At 51.5% G+C, this 22,807-nt stretch overlaps 1 protein-coding gene across 1 annotated transcript; it reads right to left on the minus strand.

Moving 5' to 3' along the window:
* Positions 1-1,997: 1,997 nt before the first annotated feature.
* On the minus strand, positions 1,998-19,605 carry SLC51A (solute carrier family 51 subunit alpha). Its single transcript, XM_048501346.1, has 9 exons — positions 19,471-19,605; positions 16,673-16,767; positions 13,632-13,786; positions 12,342-12,415; positions 12,019-12,177; positions 10,527-10,638; positions 8,255-8,401; positions 5,408-5,513; positions 1,998-2,839 (listed from the first exon to the last, which is right to left on the minus strand). The coding sequence occupies exons 1-9, from the start codon at positions 19,494-19,496 to the stop codon at positions 2,700-2,702; spliced, it is 1,014 nt and encodes a 337-aa protein (XP_048357303.1). The 5' UTR covers positions 19,497-19,605; the 3' UTR covers positions 1,998-2,699.
* Positions 19,606-22,807: the final 3,202 nt, after the last annotated feature.

The raw sequence follows: 22,807 nt of genomic DNA on the forward strand, positions 1-22,807 counted from the left end.
AGCGTGGCGTCGTGGTTAAGAGCAGGTGCACTCTAATCCGGAGAACCGGGTTTGATGCCCCACTCTGCCACTTGAGCTGTGGAGGCTTAGGAGGTCAAGAGCTCATGTATCTAATCTGGAGGAACCGGGTTTGATTCTCCGCTCTGCCGCCTGAGCTGTGGAGGCTTCTCTGGGGAATTCAGATTAGCCCGTGCACTCCCACACACGCCAGCTGGGTGACCTTGGGCTAGTCACAGCTTCTCGGAGCTCTCTCAGCCCCACCTACCTCACAGGATGTTTGTCGTGAGGGGGGAAGGGCAAGGAGATTGTCAGCCCCTTTGAGTCTCCTACAGGAGAGAAAGGGGGGATATAAGTCCAAACTCTTCTTCTTCTTCTTGGGATGTGTCAGACTTTTCTGAAGATCTGTTGGGGAGGAGCAGAAGATCGGGATGCCTTTTGATCTACATCCAGTTGGAACCGTGCTGGGCAAAAGCCCCACCTGGCTCCTCGTTGGGACTCCTGGTATAGGCCTGTGGTGGCGAACCTTTGGCACTCCAGATGTTATGGACTACAATTCTCATTAGCCCCTGCCAGCATGGCCAATTGGCACAGAGGCTGTTAGTTCAGATCTGCCCTGGGAAGAGGGCAGCAGTAGTTTGGGTCTGCCTCTGTAAGAGAGAAAAGAGCCTCATGCCGCAGAGTGGGAAGCTGTGGTCCTGCAGTCCAAGCTCTGGTGATGACCTGAGTTCGATCCCGGGGGAAGTCAGTTTCAGGGAGCTGGCTCACGGTTGACTCCGCCTTCCATCCCTCCGAGGTTGGTAAAACGAGTACCCAGCTTGTTGGGGGCAAAGGGTAGAGGACCAGGGAAGGCAGTGGCAAACCACTCGTAAGCACAGCCTAGTCAACGTCATGCTGTGACGTCACCCCAGTGGTGGGATCCAAACATTTTAGTAACAGATTCCCATGGTGGTGGGATTCAAACTGTGGTGTAGCGCCAACGGGGCTGGGCGGGGCACAATGGGGGCGTGGCTGGACATTCCGTGAGCGGGGCATTCCTGGGCGGGGCTGTGGCAAGGACGCAGCCGCTGCGCCGGTCCTTGGGCGGGAAACGAATGCACGCAGGCGCAGGCTGCCACGCATGCCAGTGCACCTCCTGCTAGACTGCTTCAAGTTCTGCGCGCTACTGCTGAGAGGAGGGGCGTAACTAAGGCAAAAGTCACGTGGCAAAATCACCCATTAGTCACCCCCTCCCGGCACACACAAATAATGAGTAACCTACTCTCGGGAACCTGTGAGAACCGGCTGGATCCCACCTCTGCATCGCCCACCTCACGGGGCAGCAGTGACCTAGTCCTTGACGTTTAAAAAGTTACTAGCAGTATCCTTCAGGGTTCATGGAGATCTGACGATGGTGTTTGGCCAAGGGTAGGGTTTGGAGAGGACCTCGGTGGGGGATAAAGCCATACAGCCCCCCTCCCCTAAAGAAACAGTTTTGTGGAGCTGATCTGTGCATCCTGGAGATCAGTTGTAATTTCAGGAGATCTCCAGGTCTCACCTGCAGGTTGGCAACCACAGCATCCGTGTCTGTGCTTATGTGTGAACACGAAGACTAAGATACCCGGCAGTGCCCAACCTACCTGTTCATATTCTGCAGCCTCGGAGCTATAGTTTGAGTGCCCAGGAGATGAGCAGCAGTGGCGTAGGAGGTTAAGAGCTCGTGTATCTAATCTGGAGGAACCGGGTTTGATTCCCAGCTCTGCCACCTGAGCTGTGGAGCCTTCTCTGGGGAATTCAGATTAGCCTGTGCACTCCCACACACGCCAGCTGGGTGACCTTGGGCTAGTCACAGCTTCTCGGAGCTCTCTCAGCCCCACCCACCTCGCAGGGTGTTTGTCGTGAGGGGGGAAGGGCAAGGAGATTGTAAGCCCCTTTGAGTCTCCTGCAGGGGAGAAAGGGGGGATATAAATCCAAACTCTTCTTCTTCTATGTGGAAATAAAGAAACACGCTGACACCAACGTTTCTCTCGTATCTTTACCAAAGGAGCCAATCACTAGCTTTTAAACCAACGATTCTTGCAGAGTGAAGGAATGCCGCATGCAACCAGGGGAGGAGGGTAGCGGTCCTGGATCGTGGCGTTCTTGGAGATCTGGAAGTAAACCTCCACAGGATATGATGTCACAAAGTCCACCCTTCAAAAGCGGCCGTTTCCTCCAAGGGAGCTGAGCTCCGCGGTCTAAAGATCAGTTGTCGTTCCGGGAGATCTCCAGGACTCAGCAGCAGATTGGCAACTGGAGCTGAGGCCGCAATGCACGGGGCTGTAAATCGGGGTGTTAAAAGCATGTCACGGTTTTTAACTGCGAAGATCTGGAAGGGAAGGTATAGCTGTCACGGGGTGGCCAACTTAAGGGACTCCAGATGTTAATGGACTACAATTCCCATCAGGCCCTGCCACCATATGCTGGCAGGGGCTGATGGGAATTGTAGTCCATGAACATCTGGAGCGCCATAGGTGGGCCACCCCTGGATAGCATATCGGTGCCATGCGCTTTTGGGAAACAGGCAGTAATCTACCATCCTTCTGCCTCTGTCCCGTATTCTCCTGGGGATTGCCGTCTTCTTGCTACTGGGGGCTCCAGAGTCAATAATATTTCACAGAATTCAGTGTCCTCGTCTGCGTTCTGCCCCCCGGATTTGAGACCAGATGGGCCTCGGGCCCGGCTCAGTGGCTGCCGTTCTCCGCTTTGCTTTCCGGCGGGGTGACCAGATCGTACGCCGCTCTGTCGTCCGCCTTCCGGTAAAACATCCGGACCAGCACCGTCATCAGGAAGGTTTCGACGATGAGAAGCTGCATGTTCATCTCTGCGCACCGCAACGGAGAAAGAAAAGGATCACGTTGAGTTTCGTCCAGAGAATCGTAGAGTTGGAAGGGGCTGTAGAGGACATCTAGCCCAACCCCCTGACTGATGCGAGATCGGCCTGGAGCATTTCGGACACGTGTTTGTCCAGCTGCTGCTTCAAGACTGCCAATGAGGGGTAACTCCCCACATCCCCAGGCAGCCCATTCTACCTTTAAACGGCTCTTACTGTACATTTTTCTCTAATATCTAGCTCAAAGGTGTCAAACTCGCGGCCCTCCAGATGTTATGGACTACAGTTCCCATCATCCCCTGCCAGAGCCGAGGCCAGGGGTCTGCAACCTGCGGCTCTCCGGATGGTCATGGACTGCAATTCCCATCAGCCCCTGCCAGCATGGCCCATTGGCTGATGGGAATTGTAGTTTGTGAATATGTGGAGTGCCACAGGTTCGCCATCACTGACCGAGGTGAAGGTCTTGTGTTTAGGGATGGAATGACAGTCTACAGCACAGGTGTCAAACTCGCGGCCCTCCAGATGTTATGGACTACAGTTCCCATCATCCCCTGCCAGCATGGCCCATTGGCTGATGGGAATTGTAGTTCGTGAATATGTGGAGTGCCACAGGTTTGCCACCACTGACCGAGGTGAAGGTCTTGTGTTTAGGGATGGAATGACAGTCTACAGCACAGGTGTCAAACTCGCGGCCCTCCAGATGTTATGGACTACAATTCCCATCATCCCCTGCTGGCAGGGGATGATGGGAACTGTAGTCCATAACATCTGGAGGGCCGCGAGTTTGACACCTGTGATTCTAGCTGGTTCCTTTCTGCCATAATTTAAACCCATTATTGCGAGTCGTCTCCTCCACTGCCAACGGGAACCGCTCCCTGCCCTATGAGAGCCAGCGTGGTGTAGTGGTTAAGAGCAGGGGGATTCTAATGTGGAGAACCAGGTTTGATTCCCCACTCCTTCACCTGAGTGGCACAGGCTTATCTGGTGAACCAGATGTGTTTCCGCACTCCTACATTCCTGCTGGGTGACCTTAGGCTAGTCACAGCCCTCCCTGAACTCTCTCAGCCCCACCTGCCTCACAAGGGGTCTGTTGTGGGGAGAGGAAGGGAAAGGAGCTTGTAAGCCCCTTTGAGTCTCCTTACAGGAGAGAAAAGTGGGGTATAAATCCAAACTCCTCCTCTTCTTCTAAGGGGCAGCCCTGCAAATGCTTAAAGAGAGCGATTATATTGGAGGGGTGAACGATCTTGTGTCCTCCTTGTTGGTTGGGCCCCAGATAACTTTGCAGAATAGATGCTCTCAGCCAGCTGCATCTGCTCCCACTCAGCCTCTGCGCTTCAAATAGACTTTCAAACTACCCTGATGTCTCTTTCTCTCTCCATCCCTAAGAACATAAGAACGAGCCAGCTGGATCAGACCAGAGTCCATCTAGTCCAGCTCTCTGCTACTCGCAGTGGCCCACTAGGTGCCTTTCGGAGCTCACATGCAGAACGTGAAAGCAATGGCCTTCTGCTGCTGCTGCTGCTCCCGAGCACCTGGTCTGCTAAGGCATTTGCAATCTCAGATCAAAGAGGATCAAGATTGATAGCCATAGATCGACTTCTCCTCCCTAAATCTGTCCAAGCCCCTTTTAAAGCTATCCAGGTGAGTGGCCATCACCACCTCCTGTGGCAGCAGATTCCAAACACCAATCACCCGTTGCGTGAAGAAGTGTTTCCTTTTATTAGTCCTAATTCTTCCCCCCAGCATTTTCAATGGATGCCCCCTGGTTCTAGTATTGTGAGAAAGAGAGAAACATTTCTCTCTGTCCACATTTTCTCCCCCATGCATAATTTTATAGACTTCAATCCTATCCCCCCTCAGATGTCTCCTCTCCAAACTAAAGAGTCCCAAACGCTGCAGCCTCTCCTCATAAGGAAGGTGCTCCAGTCCCTCCATCATCCTCGTTGCCCTTCTCTGCACTTTTTCTATCTCTCCGATATCCTTTTTGAGATGCGGCGACTAGAACTGAACACAGGACTCCAACTGCAGTCGCACCACTGCTTTATATAAGGGATCCCTGTTCCCTTTCCATGTCTAACTTGGAGGTACCAACTCCCAGGTGCAGCCTGCAGACCTCCCACTATTACAACTGATCCCCAGACTGCGTGGTATAGTGGTTAAGAGCAGGTGCACTCTAATCTGGGGAACCGGGTTTGATTTCCCACTCTGCCACTTGAGCTGTCGAGGCTTATCTGGGGAACCAGATTAGCTGGTGCACTCCAACACATGCCAGGTGGGTGAACTTGGGCTAGTCACAGTTCTTCGGAGCTCTCTCAGCCCCACCCACCTCACAGGGTGCCTGTTGGGGTGGGGGGAGAAGGGAATTGAGATTGTCAGCCCCTTTGAATCTCCTTACAGGAGAGAAATGGGGGGGGAGGGTGGTATAAATCCAAACTCTGGAGGGAGGCATTGTACCCTGCCGAAACCCCTCCCCTTCCCAAACTCTGCCCTCTTCAGGCTCCGCCCCCAAATCTCCAGGTATTTTCCCACCCGGAACTGTCAACCCTGATGAGGACTCACGCTGCGACTTTGCTTTGGAGGAGAAGGGCGGGGAGCAGGCGATCTGGCCCCCATTTGCCAGGACGCTGAAAATGGAGGGCTGTAGCGCCGTCAGGATGAGGACAACCTGGAATTCAGAAGCACAGAAGAGAGCGGGAGGCTGCATTTTTGGCAGCTCTGGAAAAAAGGCACTTGGGTTCTTCCCACACTAGGAATCGGTATTCCCCAGACCGTGGGAAAGGGAGGGGCTATACCAGAGAAGAACATAAGAACGAGCCTGCTGGATCAGACCAGGGTCCATCTAGTCCAGCTCTCTTGGTCCTTCTGCTGCTCGCACTTGTGTGCACCATGTCCAGGTGCCGGTCAGTGTGGCCTTTGGGATATTTTTTTTCGGCTGGCTGCCTCACTCTAAGTACAGTGACCCGAGCAAGTCAATAACCTATGCACACACCTGCGTGTCCACACACACGGTCACACACACACGGACACACAAATGGAATTATTCCAAAGTAACTGTTTCAAAGGCTTGTTGTGACTACAACCAAAAAGAGCCCTCGCCATGTTCGAAAACCAACTCCTATACATATTTACTCAGAGGATACTCCCTCTTTGTTTAATTTATATCTTGCGTATTTGCTTACGATTTATTTAGAAAGATTTCAATGCTGCCTCTGCAGATACCTGGGTTTACAAAATGAAACGTAAACATAAGAACCTAAGAACGAGCCTGCTGGATCAGACCAGAGTCCATCAAGTCCAGCTCTCTGCTACTCACAGTGGCCCACCAGGTGCCTTTGGGAGCTCACCTGCAGGAGGTGAAAGCAAGGGCCTTCTGCTGCTGCTGCTGCTCCCGAGCACCTGGTCTGTTAAGGCATTTGCAACCTCAGATCAAGGAGGATCAAGATTGGTAGCCATAAATCGACTTTTCCTCCATAAATCTGTCCACGCACCTTTTAAAGCTATCCAGGTGAGTGGCCATCACCACCCCCTGTGGCAGCATATTCCAAACACCAACCACCCGTTGCGTGAAGAAGTGTTTCCTTTTATTAGTCCTAATTCTTCCCCCCAGCATTTTCAATGGATGCCCCTGCTGAGATGGTCATGCCTCCGCTGAGCATGGAGAAAGGTCAGAGTACGTCAGCCGGCGGCCACATAACGAAGAAATTCAGCGCATGTGCTGCAGAATGGCAGGCCTTCCGTAGCGCAGCCTGGAATCTTTTCATTAACAGCATGGTTTATACATATATGTGGTTTATAAATGGTTTAATAGCTCACAGATGCCTCCTCCCAGAGGCGTGGGGAGTGGGAAATGGCGCCCAGGGGAACACCTGCTCCAGCTGCCCCCTGCTCCCCCCCACTTACCTTAGCCCGGGTGGGCCGCCCCCAGCCCCCCCCCCCCGAGTTCTGCCCCGCCAGGCTGCTTCTTCGGTCAGCTCCTTCGGCGAGCCCGAGGGGAGGGGTGTAAGGGGGATATTATGTTCTTAAGGGGCAATTCTCCACCCCCCCCACGTGATCAGCTGGCATGCCCCCAGAGACGTGCGACCCCACATGTCTCTGTGAGCGCTCCATGGATCAGTCCCCTCAACGGGCAGCGGAGAGCTATAAAAAGCTCAGCTTGAACAAAGCGCCATGTTCACGGAAGAGCTACGAGGATGCTGCTTTGGGCTGCAAGGTAGGAGCAGCAGTGGCGTCGGAGGTTAAGAGCTCGTGTATCTAATCTGGAGGAACCGGGTTTGATTCCCGGCTCTGCCGCCTGAGCTGTGGGGGCTTATCTGGGGAATTCAGATTAGCCTGTGCACTCCCACACACGCCAGCTGGGTGACCTTGGGCTAGTCACAGCTTCTCGGAGCTCTCTCAGCCCCACCCACCTCACAGGGTGTTTGTTGTGGGGGGGGAAGGGCAAGGAGATTGTCAGCCCCTTTGAGTCTCCTTCAGGAGAGAAAGGGGGGATATAAAATCCATGCACTACTCTCCTCCTCCTCTCCTCCTCCTCCTCCTCCTCTTCTCTTTCTCCTCCTCCTCCTCCTCCTCCTCCTTCTCCTTCTCCTCCTCCTCCTCCTCCTTCTCTCCTCCTCCTCCTCCTCCTCCTCCTCCTCCTTCTCCTCCTCCTCCTCCTACTCCTCCTCCTCCTCCTTTCTCCTCCTCCTCCTCCTCCTCCTCCTCCTCCTCCTCCTCCTCCTCCTCCTCCTCCTCCTCCTTCTCCTCCTTCTCTCCTCCTCCTCCTCCTCCTCCTCCTTCTCGTTCTCCTCCTCCTCTCCTCCTACTCCTCCTTCTTCTTCTCCTCCTCCTCCTCCTCCTCCTTCTCCTCCTCCTCCTTCTCCTCCTCCTCCTCCTCCTCCCCTTCTTCGTTCTCCTTCTCTTCCTCCTCCTCCCCTCCCTCCTCCTTCTCTTCTCCTACTTCTCCTCCTCCTCCGCCCCCTTCTCCTCCTCCTTCTCCCTCCCCCTCTCCCCCTCCTTCTCGTTCTCCTCCTCCTCTCCTCCTACTCCTCCTTCTTCTTCTCCTCCTCCTCCTCCTCCTCCTCTTCCTCCTTCTCCTTCTCCTCCTCCTCCTCCTCCTCCTCCTTCTTCACTGGGCCAGGTAGGGTTCCCAACCTCCAGGTGAGAGCCTGGAGATCTCCTGGAATTACAACTGTTCTCGAGACAACAGAGATTACTTCCCCTGGAGAAAACAGTTGCTGTGGGGCGTGGACTCTGGGGGCACCGTGCCCAGCTACGCCCCCTCCCCAAACCCCACTGTTTCCCCAGCCTCCACCCCAAAACTTCCACGGAGTTCCCAACCCAGAGTCGGCAACCCTTCTGCCACACACACACACACACACACACACTGGCTGAGCATCTCATCCCCCGTGGCGGCTGAGGCCCATTTACCTGGAAGCAAACGAACTTGCCCACTATGTTCTGGTCTTTGAGGTGCCCCTTGGCTTGCCGGAACAGGACCGCCAGTCCCCAGAGGGCAAAGAGGGTGGACACCCCGAGGCCCGTGTTGATCCACAGAGCCACGCTCCCGGCTGAAATCTGGTCGCAAAAGACAAAACAAATGGTGGTTGTTCTGGGCCGTGGAATAACCACAGCATGCTAAATATGGGGAGGGTTTTTAAAAAGTGAAACCAGTGGGATGCTGCGGAACCTTTCCGTCATCCAAGGTCAGCACAGAGGTGGGATCCAGCAGGTTCTCACAGGTTCCCCAGAGTAGGTTACTAATTACTTGCGTGTGCCGAGAGGGGGTTACTCATGGGTGATTGTGCCCCATGGTTTTTGCCTTAGTTCCGACCCTCCTCTCAGCAGCAGCGCGCAGAACTTGAAGCAGCCTAGCAGGAGGCGCACCGGCGTGCGTGGCAGCCTGCGCCTGCGTGCATTCATTTCCCACCCAAGGACCAGCGCAGTGGCTGCGTCCTTGCCACAGCCCCGCCCAGGAATGCCCCGCCCCCGGAATGCCCGGCCACGCCCCCGGAATGCCCCGTCTAGCCCCATTGGCGCTACGCCACAGTTTGAATCCCACCACCATGGGAACCTGTTACTAAAATTTTTGGATCCCACCACTGGGTCAGCAGAAGCGAGACAGAAGCGAATGGATGCAAAGCCCGACTGCATCGCCTCCTGTGTGAATTTGGAATCTCTCTGAGTAGTTACTTGTTTATTCATTTTTAATACAGGGCATCTCTGGCAAATTCTACTTGAACGCACTGCAGAGACCTGCTTTCTTCCATACCAGCAGAGGTGGGATCCAGCAGGTTCTCACCAGTTCCCGAGAGTGGGTTACTAATTATTTGTGTGTGCCAAGAGGGGGTTACCGATTGGGTCCGCTTTTCCGCCTCCACGCCCTCGCCTCCCCGAGAGGCACCCTGCCTTTGAACATGAAGGTTCCATATAGCAATTGCAACTAATAATGTCACTCCCTGAACTGGGTTAACCCCTTTCAGGTACTGCAATTCATGGATTCTCAGCCTTTCGTACCTTTTATCTCCCCAGTCTCTATCAAAGAACCTGTGTGTTCCACCCTTGCTGTGTTCAGATTTGTGAGTTGGGGCATTTTCTATAACGTGATGATGATTTAGAAATGACCTGGTGCAAAAAATTTTTTTGGGGTCATGGTGGGGTGGCTGCCCACGGGGGGGGGCATCCAACTCAGGTTTTGCCCAGGGCTCAGGTTTGCCTAGGTACGCCTCTGCCCCCTTTGCTGAGGGGGGGCTGGCGAGGGAACCTGTTACTAAAATTTTTGGATCCCACCACTGCATACCAGGCACCGGCCGTTGGGCAAAGAAAACACATCAGCTGCTGTGAAACCATTCTGCGGGTTTGCCTTCTGGTATTTCCGGTCATTTGTTCCTCAACCTGTTCCAAGGCAGGGAGCAAAATGGCCGTTCAGCCCCTGAAATCACCAATCAGAAGCCTTGCTGAGCAAAAAACCCCACCCACTTTCTCACAACACTCAGCCACGAAAAGTGTGTGTGAATCAAGGCACCTGTAGCGTAGGAGGTTAAGAGCTCATGTATCTAATCTGGAGGAACCGGGTTTGATTCCCAGCTCTGCCGCCTGAGCTGTGGAGGCTTATCTGGGGAATTCAGATTAGCCTGTGCACTCCCACACACGCCAGCTGGGTGACCTTGGGCTAGTCACAGCTTCTCGGAGCTCTCTCAGCCCTACCCACCTCACAGGGTGCTTGCTGTGAGGGGGGAAGGGCAAGGAGATTGTAAGCCCCTTTGAGTCTCCTGCAGGAGAGAAAGGGGGATATAAATCCAAACTCCTACTCCTCCTCTGTGGGAACCATGATGGGGAGCCCTGTTCTATTACATTTTTATTCCCCCTTTCCTCTACGCCAGGGGTGTCCAACTCTGGTTCTTCAGATGTTCATGGACTACAATTCCCATCAGCCCCTGTTGGCATGGCCAATTGGAAGCGCCAGAGTTTGGACACCCCTGCTCTAGGCAGTTGAGGCCAATGTGTGTAGCTTTTCTCCTCCTCCACTGTCCTCCCAGCGGCCCTGCGAGGTAAGTTAAGTTGAGAGAGAGTGACCCGAGCCACCTTGTGAGATTCAGCGCTGCACTCGGATTTGAACCCAAGACTCCCGGCTCTGGTCGGATGCCCCAAGGAGCACACGGTCGCCTCTCCTCGAGAGAACAAAACGGTGGCCCTCACTTACGTCAGAGGGGTCGTAGAGACCTTCCGTGTCCAGGACCAAGCCGAGGAAGGTGCAGGCTGTCTTCAAGAAGGCGTACTGGAAAGTAGCCAGGATCATCAGCCTCAGCTTGTGCCTGCAAAGGGGAGGGGGCTTTATTTATCCCAGGGAAGTTGCCCATCCCTGCCTCCGGGCCAGTTCAGTATCCAGGAGATACTCTAGTTCAGTGGTGGCGAACCTTTTCGAGACCGAGTGCCCAAATTGCAAACAAAAACCCACTTATTTATCGCAAAGTGCCAACACGGCAATTTAACCTGAATGCTGAAGTTTCAGTGTAGAAAAAACAGTTGGCTCCGAGGCGTGCGTTACTCGGGAGTAAGCTTGGTGGTAGTTGTTGGCTTTGCTTTGAAGCAACCGTGCAACTCTTCGAACGGGTGAATCACGACCCTAGGAGGGTTTACTCAGAAGCAAGTCCCATTGCCTGCAACCGAGCTTACTCCCAGGTAAAGGGTCACGCTTCAGTTCTTCGCATGAAGATCAGTGGGGTTTAACAGCGCTTAACAGGGTCGCCTACACTGCTTCCCCAAAACTAGGTCTTAGGTTTAATGCTAATAATCGAGCCCAGGCCAGCCTGGGGGGGGCGGGGGACTCTGTTTGGCATGCCCACAGAGAGGGCTCTGAGTGCCACCTCTGGCACGCGTGCCATAGGTTCGCCACCACTGCTCTAGGAAGAGGCACCAACCTCCAAACCTGGAGATCTCCTGGACTTATAAAAGACCGCCCAAAACAGGGAAGTACAACAAACTGATTTATAGCATAAACGACAAGTCTAAACGCATTAATAGTATGACAAATACATTCTTATACATAAATAGAAATGCACTGAAATCAAGTTCATTCATAAATCCCACAGACAGGAGACCATTCATGGGTAGAGGCAATGTTTCAAAAGTCAGTTTGTGACGGTGTAGATAAATCACGTAGGCATGTGGGAGCCGGTCGCCTACCAACCGCCAGAAGAAGATCGTAAAGTAGACGTGTTGGAGAGAAGACAAGCCCTTTCCAAACGCTGGATTCAATAGCAAAGAACGCTGGATAAACTTTGCAATCACCTTTGCAGAACCCTTTGCACGCTGTAGAGCGTTTTCGAAAGAATAATCTTCCTCGGTGTATATATTCTTTTGCATTCGTACTGTTATGATTAGTCATCAAAATGGCTATACTTGGCCAGTTTTCATACAGAATCATTCACATGGTGTTCCTACTAGGATTCAGGTCATCAGTGTGGTGTGGCGGCCATGGTGGCCAAAGCCACGCCTTTAAAAACCAGCACTGTCAATCAAATCTCCAGTGGCCAATCGGAAGCCTTGGTGAGCTCCACCTGGCCCCACCCACTTTCTCGCAACTCTTAGTGGGCCCCAGGAAAGGTGTTGTTGTGCCCCCTCCCCCAGCACCCACGGGCGACGTGTGGACATAAGCTCATTGACTGCGCCTCGCCCTCTCAATGTTTACTCACTTGGTCATCTGGATGCGGGGGCAGCAGGGGCAACAGCAGCAGCACGGCCCTGTGCTTATCACCATGGGGGTGCCCTTCAGGGCTTTGAGCACGGCCTGCGGCCCCCCAAAGCCCTCCACGATGACCAGCATCATCAGGTAGAAGCAGGCGGCAAAGTACCTAGAAGGACACCAGGGAAGGCCAGCTTCAGGCACGGGAATGGCCCCATCATCGGAAGGGCCTCAGGGCCTGGGGCTTCCCCACGGCGGAGCCCCCGAGACTCAGGCGCGCTCCTCTCCCAGCCCTGCGCCAAACGGCGGGCCCCGCCCTCTGGAAATACTCACGCGCCCACCGCCATTTCCACCACCATCATGGAGCGCGGCACCCAGAGCCTGATGCAACAGAACACTGAGACTACCTGGCAGAGAAGAGCAGAGTTGGTTTTTATACCACAAGGTCCCCGGATGCACGCCAGCTGGTCACTTGTGAGGGGGGGCAGGGGGCGCCAGGAGCAGGTGTTGCCCTGGGCGTCATCCCCCCTTCCTTACGCCTCTGCTCTACCCAAAGGAGTTCTCAGAGCAGCTCACGGTCACCTTCCCCTTCCCTCCCCACTGTTGGTAACCGTCTCCCTAGAAGAGCCGCAGTGGCGTAGGAGGTTAAGAGCTCATATATCTAATCTGGAGGGACCGGGTTTGATTCCCAGCTCTGCCGCCTGAGCTGTGGAGGCTTATCTGGGGAATTCGGATTAGCCTGTGCACTCCCACACACGCCAGCTAGGTGACCTTGGGATAGTCACAGCTTCTCGGAGCTCTCTCAGCCCCTCCCACCTCACAGAGTGTTTGTTGTGAGGGGGGAAGGGCAAGGAGATTGTCAGCCCCTTTGAGTCTCCTGCAGGAGAGAAAGGGGGGATATAAATCCAAACTCTTCTTCTTCTTCTTCTTCCCTGGCAAGACATATCTGCAGAGGGCACAGAGCAGAGGTGGGATCCAGCAGGTTCTCACCAGTTCCCGAGAGTGGGTTACTAATTATTTGTGTGTGCCGAGAGGGGGTTACTAATTGGGTCAGCTTTTCTGTTAGAAATTCCATTAGGTCCAAAAATCACAAAGTCCTGTTGTTTCCTATGTGGCTGGTTAGCGAAGGTAGAAAACGGGATCATTCTCCCTGTTGGGCTGTTTTAAAAACATGTTTTAGCAATATGGTCAAGTTCCTTGCTTAAGGAAAGCCTCCTTCTTTTGATTTCTAGAAACCAAATTAAGTATTTGAAAGTATTAAGTATTTGACAGGCAGTCCATTAGAGGAGAAGTCGTTGTTTCTGTTGGCAGCAGACGATAGGACTTGCTATAATGCGGGCAAGACGGTCCCGCAGGTACAGAGGTCCCAGGCCGCGCAAGGCCTTACAGGTTAGCACCAACACCTTGAAAATGATTTGTGGGTTTTGATAAGTGGGTTTTGGGTTGCAATTTGGGCACTCGGGTCTCGAAAAGGTTCGCCATCGCTGCTTTAGGGCCTTGGACCGTGATGAGGTCCCTCCCTTCCCTAAACCCCGCCCTCCCCAGGCCCCACCCCCTAAAATCACCAAGAACCTCCCACCTCAGGGCCCCTGCCCATTCCGCCCCCCCTGGCGCTGTGCTTACGGTGGGCGCTGAGCTGCTCCAGATGAGAGTTTTCATCTTGGCAGGACAACAGACCTTCTTGGAGAGATACAGAGCTTCTTCGGTGAAGATGACGATGGAAAACAGGGTCAGGAAGGTCACCGTGCCTGTGACACAGTGTTCAATGGTGGTCTGAACTGCAAGGAAAGTGGAGCCTTTATTATAAGAGGGGCCAACCTATGGTGCTCCAGATGTTCACAGACTACAATTCCCATCAGCCCCTGCCAGCAAGGCTGATGGGAATTGTGGTCTGTGAACATCTGGAGCACCATAGGTTGACCACCTCTGCGTTATCCACAGGTGTCGAACTCGCGGCCCTCCAGATGTTATGGACTACAGCTCCCATCATCCCCTGCCAGCATGATGCTGGCAGGGGATGATGGGAACTGTAGTCCATAACATCTGGAGGGCCGCGAGTTTGACACCTATGGCTGTTATCGGTTCTCCCCACAACACCACCTCAATTACTGTCTGTTTGGCCTTAGTTTACTGGATGTTGTGTCTGTCGACCTTGTCCCAATAATCAGAGGTTTGCAGCGATCGGGTTTATTGCATCAGAGTATGATCTGGGATGCTCCAAAGGGGTGTTTTACCGGACCTGGCATTCCCATACAAAATAGCTGTCAGCGGCCCTTTCCGCACAGAAACATAAGAACATAAGAACGAGCCTGCTGGATCAGACCAGAGTCCATCTAGTCCAGCTCTCTGCTACTCGCAGTGGCCCACCAGGTGCCTTTGGGAGCTCACCTGCAGGAGGTGAAAGCAATGGCCTTCTGCTGCGGCTGCTGCTCCCGAGCACCTGGACTGCTAAGGCATCTGCAATCTGAGATCAAGGAGAATCAAGATTGGTAGCCATAGATCGACTTCTCCTCTATCAATCTGTCCAAGCCCTTTTTAAAGCTATAAGAGCATAAGAAGAGCATAAGAACAAGCCAGCTGGATCAGACCAGAGTCCATCTAGTCCAGCTCTCTGCTACTCGCAGTGGCCCACCAGGTGCCTTTGGGAGCTCACGTGCAGGAGGTGAAAGCAAGGGCCTGCTGCTGCTGCTCCCGATCACCTGGTCTGTTAAGGCATTTGCAATCTCAGAGCAAGGAGGATCAAGATTGGGAGCCATAGATCGACTTCTCCTCTTCCATAAATCTGTCCAAGCCCCTTTTAAAGCTATCCAGGTGAGTGGCCATCACCACCTCCTGTGGCAGCATATTCCAAACACCAATCACACGTTGCGTGAAGAAGTGTTTCCTTTTATTAGTCCTAATTCTTCCCCCCAGCATTTTCAATGGATGCCCCCTGGTTCTAGAAAAACATTTTGAAGCAGGAAATAAAATGTTTCCTCCTAGGAGTTCCATGGAGTTTTTATCCTGAAACATTTTATTTCCAGTCTGAGAACGTTTCAAATGCATCCTCAAGAATGGTGATTCTTTTGCTGAAACATTTTCACAATGTTTTGACTTGCTGTAAGGTCTTTTTGAGATGCGTCCCACATGTCTCCTTAGTCCCCGGACTTTCTTCTCGGTGCCACTTTCAGGATTTCCTGCATTCTGTCTCGCCTGTTTATTTTCATCAGTTCTTTTTCTCTTTAAATTTTGGGGGGTGAAACCCACAAAGCATCGGTTACACGGACTATGGCAGATCGCAGGATGAAGCATTAAAGCATCAAATCCACGAATATTTTTTTTTAATCTGGAAAAATCACAAAATGGTGGCCAAGAATTGTTTTGAAGCGGTGACTGTGGACAGATGGGGGATATCGAAAATGGCTGGAAAAGTTTCGGTGACTTATCAACATAAGTCTATGCCCCAGCTAAGCACCCCCTTCCTAAGGTGAACAGATGGTCGCCTTTGTGAACCGGGATGGGCGGGTAGGCGGCCGGCCGTGCGCATATGCGCGCGCAGCCGCAGGAGCGCACTGCCTTCTGGGGTGCTCCTGTTTTCCGGCCTGAGACAGGGCGGGAAACAGCAGCGCCCCAGAAGGCCATGCTTCTGCGGCCGTGAGCGTGGGAGGGTGCCACACTGCCTTGCGCCCCAGAAGGCAGTGCGGCACCCTTCCAAAAATCGGGACAATTGAAATAACCCGCGAGACACGGGACAAATTTTTTAAAGGTGGGACTGTCCCGCCAAAAGCGGGACGTCTGGTCAGCCTACCCCTTCCCAATGGTCATCCCCAAACAAGAAAGCATTCCCAAAACACAAAGCTTTCTCAGCCTGTACGGCTCTCTCCTAAGTCGGATTGGGGGATGTTCCAATTGAATCTGTATTTCATGCCTCTGCCAGACATTCATTCATTCATTCATTCATTCATTCATTCATTCATTCATTCATTCATTCATTCATTCATTCATTCATTCATTCATTCTATATACCGCCCCTCCCCCAAAGGGCACTGGGCGGTGACCAACAGAATACAACAACAAACAGATGGAACACGTAACAAAATATAATTTATAAATAAATAATCAAGGATCCATAAACCATGGGGTAGGTTTTAATTGGGGTTTCTGGGCGTTTATTTATTTATTAATTGTTATCCGCTGTTTTATATAAGTTTTAAGAAGTTTTATTGATGATTAATAGGATGGAGCTTATGTATTGTATTGTGTATGATTTGCTCCTGCTTAATGTTCTTTGAATTGTGTTGTTCACCGCCCGGAGCCCTTCGGGGATCGGGCGGTATAGAAATTGAATAAATAAATAAATAAATAAATAAATAAATACATACATACATACATACATACATACATACATACATACATACATACATACATACATACATACATACATACGAAAGGCTATTAAAATACAGTGTTCCATACAAAATTGTCGGCGTTCAACACCAACATCTGCCCCACCCAATCTTCCAGCACTTCCTGGAGGCAAGGGATTCTCCGGGCTCAAATACCCAGGTAGCTTAGCTTTGTACATTCACGGCAAATCTCCCATTTCTTCTAGTTTGCTGTTTTCAGCCTCTGCCAACTTACCGTGAAGGAGTTGCCAACTTACCATGAAGGAGTTGCCAACTTACCGTGAAGGAGTTGCAGAGCCCCAGGTGGTTTGGAGAAGCAGGCGACGGGGATGCTGTAATTGTCTATCAGCAGGTGGATCAGCTCAGGGGGAAATCTGCAGGGAGAAGAAAGGTACTTGGCAGCCAGTCGCAGCGTAGGGTTGCCAACTCTGGGTTGTGAAATATCTGGAGACTTTGGGGGTGGAGCCTGAAGAGGGTGGGGTTCGGGGAGGGGAGGGGTTCCAATCAGTGGTGGGATTCAAAAATGTTAGTAACAGGTTCCGATGGTGGTGGGATTCAAACTGTGGCGTAGCGCCAATGGGGCTGGGCGGGACACGACAGGGGCGTGGCCGGGCATTCCAGGGGCGGGGCATTCCTGGGCGGGGCTGTGGCAAGGACGCAGGGCGCGCGCGCCACAATGCAGTTCCCCTTCGCTCCACCTCTAGATTCAAATAATGACTGTTTAAAGTATTAAAAAGCAATATACCGAAAGGTGGTGTATTATTTCTTTTTTATATAATTATATTGATTGATTTTAAATAATAACATTAGTAAGGAGAGAAACCAAAAACTGTTGACAATTGTTAACATATTACAAACATATCCAATTGTCTATCTCTCTCAACCCCCCCAACTAAAACATCCTATATTGCCTCCCTCCTTCCCACATTTCCCTCCCTCCCTACTTTCTACTTCCCCTTCAGATTCCTACAACTACTTTATCTATTCTGCTTGAAAGAAAACTAACAGAGGGAGAGATCCAAAATCCTTAATCTAAAAGAGTAGTTTAAACTCCTCTCTTTCCAATATAAATTTCAAGGGGAAAAAAGAAAATGCAAAATCTTTACCTATAATACTTTCCCAACCTTTATACCAATGAACAAAAAAAAAAGAATTACTATATATTGTATTATTTCATACAGTTCCTACACACATGGGTGGGTGCCATGGGGGGCAGGGGGCCCGCAGGGGGCCCTGGGGGCTGATTTTGCATCCCCCACTTGACGAGATTTGTTGTACCCAGGGACAGAGATTACCCCCTTGTCCCTAGTGGAGTTAATCATTAATAACCGGTTCTCCGAACTGAGAAAATTTTAGTAACCGGTTCTACCGAAAAGGTGCGAATAGGCTGCATCCCACCTCTGGTTCCAATGCTATCACACTCCAAAGCAGCCTTTTTCTCCAGAAGGACTAATCTCTGTGGTCTGGAGATTTGAGTGCAATAGTGGGAGATCTCCAGGTGATTCCTGGAGCTTGGCAACCCTGGGAGACAGCCTTGTTCTGAAATGCTTTGAGCAGTAATGTTCATAGAGTGGTTGCTGTGGGTTTTCCAGGCTGTGTGGCCGTGGTAGATCTCATTCCTAACATTTCGCCTGCATCTGTGACCGGAATCTTCAAAGGTGTATATCAGAGGGAAGTGTGTTGCACACACTCAGCCGCACAGCCCAGACAACCCAAGACAACCAGTTGAGTCTGGCTGTGAAAGCCTTCAGCAACACAACGTTCACAGAGTTTCCCACTAACCAGCTTGTGTCAAAATATTTGCCAGCCTTGATTTCAGCTTGTCTCTTATCATTTGCAAGATTATCAGTTCGCTAATAGGCAACGTTATCACTGATTAGTTATTATTCATTGATATGATTGATCGCTGAGTTGGAGCCAACGTGCTTTGCACACAGAAAATGCCGGGCCGTCCAGTCCTTAGCACAGCGATGGCGAACCTTTTCGAGACCGAGTGCCCAAATTGCCACCCAAAACCCACTTATTTATCGCAAAGCGCCAACATGGCAATTTAATCCGAAAACTGAGGTTTTAGTTTAGAAAAAAAAACCAGTTGGCTCCAAGGCGTGCCTTACTCGGGAATAAGCTTGGTGGTAGTTGGTGGCTTTGCTTTGAAGCAACCGTGCAACTCTTCCAACGGGTGAATCACGACCCTAGGAGGGTTTACTCAGAAGCAAGCCCCATTGCCAGCAACCGAGCTTACTCCCAGGTAAAGGATCGCGCTTTAGTTCTTCGCATGAAAATCAGTAGCGCTTAACAGGGTTACCTACACTGCTTCCTCAAAACTAGGTCTTAGGTTTAATGCTAATAATCGAGCCCAGCGGCCCAGGCCAGCCCAGATGTGGGGAGGGGGTACTCTGTTTGCACGTGTCCACAGAGAGGGCTCTGAGTGCCACCTCTGGCACCCGTGCCATAGGTTCGCCACCACTGCCTTAGCATCTCTCCGGAAAGGATTTGGGGAGCAGAGGAATGGTTCTCCCTGCAGCAGAATCCACTAGTCAAGAGTAGCCAATACCAAGCTACCCTGTTTCCCCGAATATAAGACATCCCCGGAAAATAAGACGTAGAAGAGGTTTTGCTGAAGTGCGAAATATAAAGCATCCCCCAAAAATTAGACGTAGCAAAGTTTTTGTTTGGAAACATGCCCGACGAATAGAACACAGAAATATAAGACATCCCCTGAAAATAAGACATAGTGCATCTTTGGGAGCAAAAATTGATATAAGACACTGTCTTATTTTTGGGGAAACATGGTCGCTGGCCAAATAGGGCCAATGGGGAGAGGGGCCACGGCACAGTGACAGGACATCTGTTTGGCACGCAGAGGGTCCCAGCGTTCAATCCTTGGTGTCTCTAGATAAAAAGAGTTGGCAGTGGGTGATATGAAGAACGTCAGCTTCAGAGAGCCGCTGCCGGTCAGAGCAGACAATCAAACCTCGAGGGAGCGAGGGTTGATTCCGCACGAATGCCGCGTGTGTTTCCACGGTCTATCCCAGCCTGAAGCAAATCCTTATGTTCAGAAGAGGCACATTGATTACCTGGGGTCTCTCACCAGCTCTTCCATGGCTCCTGTCTTCTGGAAGATGTCCTCGGGGAAGCGGTTGATCCGAGACGCAGCTCTCTGGCCCTGAGTTGAAGAAGCACAGCGTGCTGGCGTGTTTGCCAAGGCAGGGTCAGAGTCCTGGAGCTCGGCGCTGCTGGGAGTCCAAACGCTTTGAACCAACCCTCCCCCCCCCCACCGCACCCTGCCCCTGGCCTCTAAACGCCTGCGAGTTCACTGACAGAGAGGTTGTGACACGGGCGCAGGTCAAAGCCACACGGTCTTCCACATTCCTGGTTAATAACTACCACAGCACTCCAAGGGGGGGTTTCCAATATCACTCAGGCGATGTGCCAAGAAAATCACAGAACATCATTCCAAAGATGGGAAGGCTGGGAAGGCGATCTGCCGCGGAGAGAGGAGAGAAAAAATAGGAAGAGGTCCTTTCCGCACAAACTTTTAAAATGTTTTGAGGCAGGAAAGAAAACATTTCCTGCAAGGTGTTCTGCGTTGTTTTTTCCCTCTTATGTTCCAAAAGCCTTTTCTTTCCAGCCTCAAAATGTTTTTAAACGAATCCCCCTTTTGAAATGTTTCTTTGGGTGAAATGTTTTCAAAATGTCTTCAAGTTGCCGTGCGATCGGTTTCCTACGTTTCCGACGCCTCTGTGCCGTTCCTGAGAACCCTCCTCAATGCGATTTTCTGAGCCCGTTTATTTTAATCATTTCTGTGTGGATTTTTAAAAATAAATTTTGGAGGGTTAAAACTTTGAAGAATTGATTATATGAGTTGTGAGAATTGCAGTAAGAAGCTTTGAAGCATTGAGGCAGCAATTCAACACATAACTGAAGAAGAAGAAGAAGAAGAAGAAGAAGAAGAAGAAGAAGAAGAAGAAGAAGAAGAAGAAGAAGAAGAAGAAGAAGAAGAAGAAGAAGAAGAAGAAGAAGAAGAAGAAGAAGAAGAAGAAGAAGAAGAAGAAGAAGAAGAGGAGGAGGAGGAGTTTGGATTTATATCCCCCCTTTCTCTCCTGCAGGAGACTCAAAGGGGCTGAAAATCTCCTTGCCCTTCCCCCCTCACAACAAACACCCTGTGAGGTGGGTGGGGCTGAGAGAGCTCCGAGAAGCTGTGACTCACCCAAGGTCACCCAGCTGGCGTGTGTGGGAGTGTACAGGCTAATCTGAATTCCCCAGATAAGCCTCCACTACTCAAACAGCAGAGCTGGGAATCAAACCCGGTTCCTCCAGATCAGAGTACAGCTGCTCTTAACCACTACGCCACTGCTGCTAAAAAGGGAGAGAGAAAACACCTAATGGTGTCCAGGAATCGTTTCAAGGGGGCGAGTGTGGACTAAAGTCCATCTGTCCATTTAACCCGTCCTGTCTTCTGTAGCAAGCAGGGGTTGATTACAGGTGACCCTCTAGCTTTCCTCCGTCCGAGCTTCTCAACTAGATGTTGAATTAAGGTTGCCTGGAGCAGTAAGGGGATCTCCGGCTATTACGAGTGATCTCCACACAGCCTGGAGAAAAGGATGGACTCTATGGTGTTGGAGGGTAGACTCTATGGTGTTGTACTCCACTGGGGTTCAAATCCTGCCCCCTCCCAAGCTCCACTCCCATCATCTCCAAGGGTTTCCCAACCCAGAACTGCCAACCCCACCAATCTCCACGCTTCAACGTTCAGGTATTTTCCAACCCCTATGAACTATGCAATCTTTTGAGCGAGGAAACGTTTCATTTCCTGCCTGAAAACATTTTATTTGCGTTGTGCGGAAAGGGCCTGTATTAAGCTAGGAGAAGGCCAAAAAAAACACCTCTGGGATCCTTGGCTAATCTGGCCTAGAGGAAAGTTCCTTGCTGGCCCCAAAGTAGCCATCAGGATTTCCCTGGACACGTAAGAAAGGCCACGGGCTCCTTCCTTCCTGCCCGACCTCACACGATCTTCATCAGCTCACAGAACCAGAAGGAAAATGCTTTCACCTTTCCTCCTAGGGGTAAGTCCCAGTACGTCACAATGCCTTGCACTGTGTTGTGTAGTGTCGCTGTGTTATACAGCACTTTGTTATCTGTCAACTGGCATGAGTCATGGCTGGCAATGCAAATCGTCTTTCAATTACCCAGAAACATCCCAATAGCCGCCCAACATCCATTACCACGACTGCAGGAGTTAAGTTTATAAACTCACTAGCATGCCCGGCCACACGTTGCTGTGGCTGAGTCTGGTGAAGTGGAAAAGGAAGAAAAGGGGAAGCGAACGGTTCGAACATGTGTCATTGCACAATGATTGCCAGGGAGGGGAGGGGCAAGGGGCCCCTCGCTCCCTTCCCTCTCTCCCGTTCCCTTGCATGGCAACCCAGCAGGTCACTCCCTAACATTCCCCTTCCTCTGCTAGGGTGGGTGGGCCATGTCCAGGTGGGCTGGTCCTGTCCCTTTCACTCCCTTCCCTTGCAGGCGAATTATCCAGCGTAAAACACACTGGGAGGCATGAGCTACGTTGTGTTCAAATTTCAGAACATTTGGTCCAGCAAACCCCCGGACCCTCCCTCACCTTCACCTTCCTCCACTAGGGTGGGTGGGCCATGTGCAGATAGCCCGCCACATCCCTTTCACTCCATAAGGCAGAGGTTTTCAAGGAAGGCATGGTTGGTTCCCTTGTATCAGAGGGTGTTGCTTTGACGGCCAGCAGATGGCGCTGTTACGGAACAGAACTGTGGTTCCAACTGTCACAGGTGTGGCATGTACACAATAACTGGCACAGTTGTGACATGTACACAACAGGAGGTATGGAAACAGTATGAAAACCTGGCCGCACGGGAATGTGACGTTGTGTGAAAATTTCAAAGCAATCGGTCCAGTAGTTTGGGAGGTTACCTGTCAGCAGAAAAACCAACGGATAGATTTTTATATATATAGATGGCGAGCGACATGTCTGGGGACGTCAGGCCCATCTTTGCATTTACTCCTGGGGAAGAAGAGCAGGAGTGCCGTCCTCCAGAGGAACCTGCAAACCTCCCGCTATTATAATTCATCTTCCAGATGACCAACATCGGTTCCCATGGGAATAATGCCAATAAAGGCTTTGGAATTGGAATTGGTTCCCATGGGGGAAACGGCTGCTTTGGGGGAGGGGAAACGACGACTCTATGGTATTATACCCCAGCGAGGACCCTTTCGTCCCCCAGCTCCACCCTCTGCAAGCTGCACCCCTAAAATCTCCAGGAATTTCCCAACCAGAGTTGGTAACCCTGCATGATCATTCCAGAACCCTTTGAACAGTGATGGGATCCAAAAATTTTAGTAACAGGTTCCCATGGTGGTGGGATTCAAACAGTGGCGTAAGGA

This window comes from Sphaerodactylus townsendi, linkage group LG06 (genome assembly GCF_021028975.2).
Source record: "Sphaerodactylus townsendi isolate TG3544 linkage group LG06, MPM_Stown_v2.3, whole genome shotgun sequence".
In the NCBI taxonomy this organism is placed as follows: Eukaryota; Metazoa; Chordata; class Lepidosauria; order Squamata; family Sphaerodactylidae; genus Sphaerodactylus; species Sphaerodactylus townsendi.

Excerpts from the sequence above, each read along its gene's own strand:
- SLC51A (XM_048501346.1), bottom strand. The coding sequence starts at position 19,496 with ATGGAAGAGCTGGTGAGAGACCCCAG. Across the intron at positions 13,787-16,672 it reads GGCTCTGCAACTCCTTCACG|TTCAGACCACCATTGAACAC; the intron begins GTAAGTTGGCAA and ends CTTTCCTTGCAG. Across the intron at positions 2,840-5,407 it reads CTCCAAAGCAAAGTCGCAGC|AGATGAACATGCAGCTTCTC; the intron begins GTGAGTCCTCAT and ends TGCGGTGCGCAG.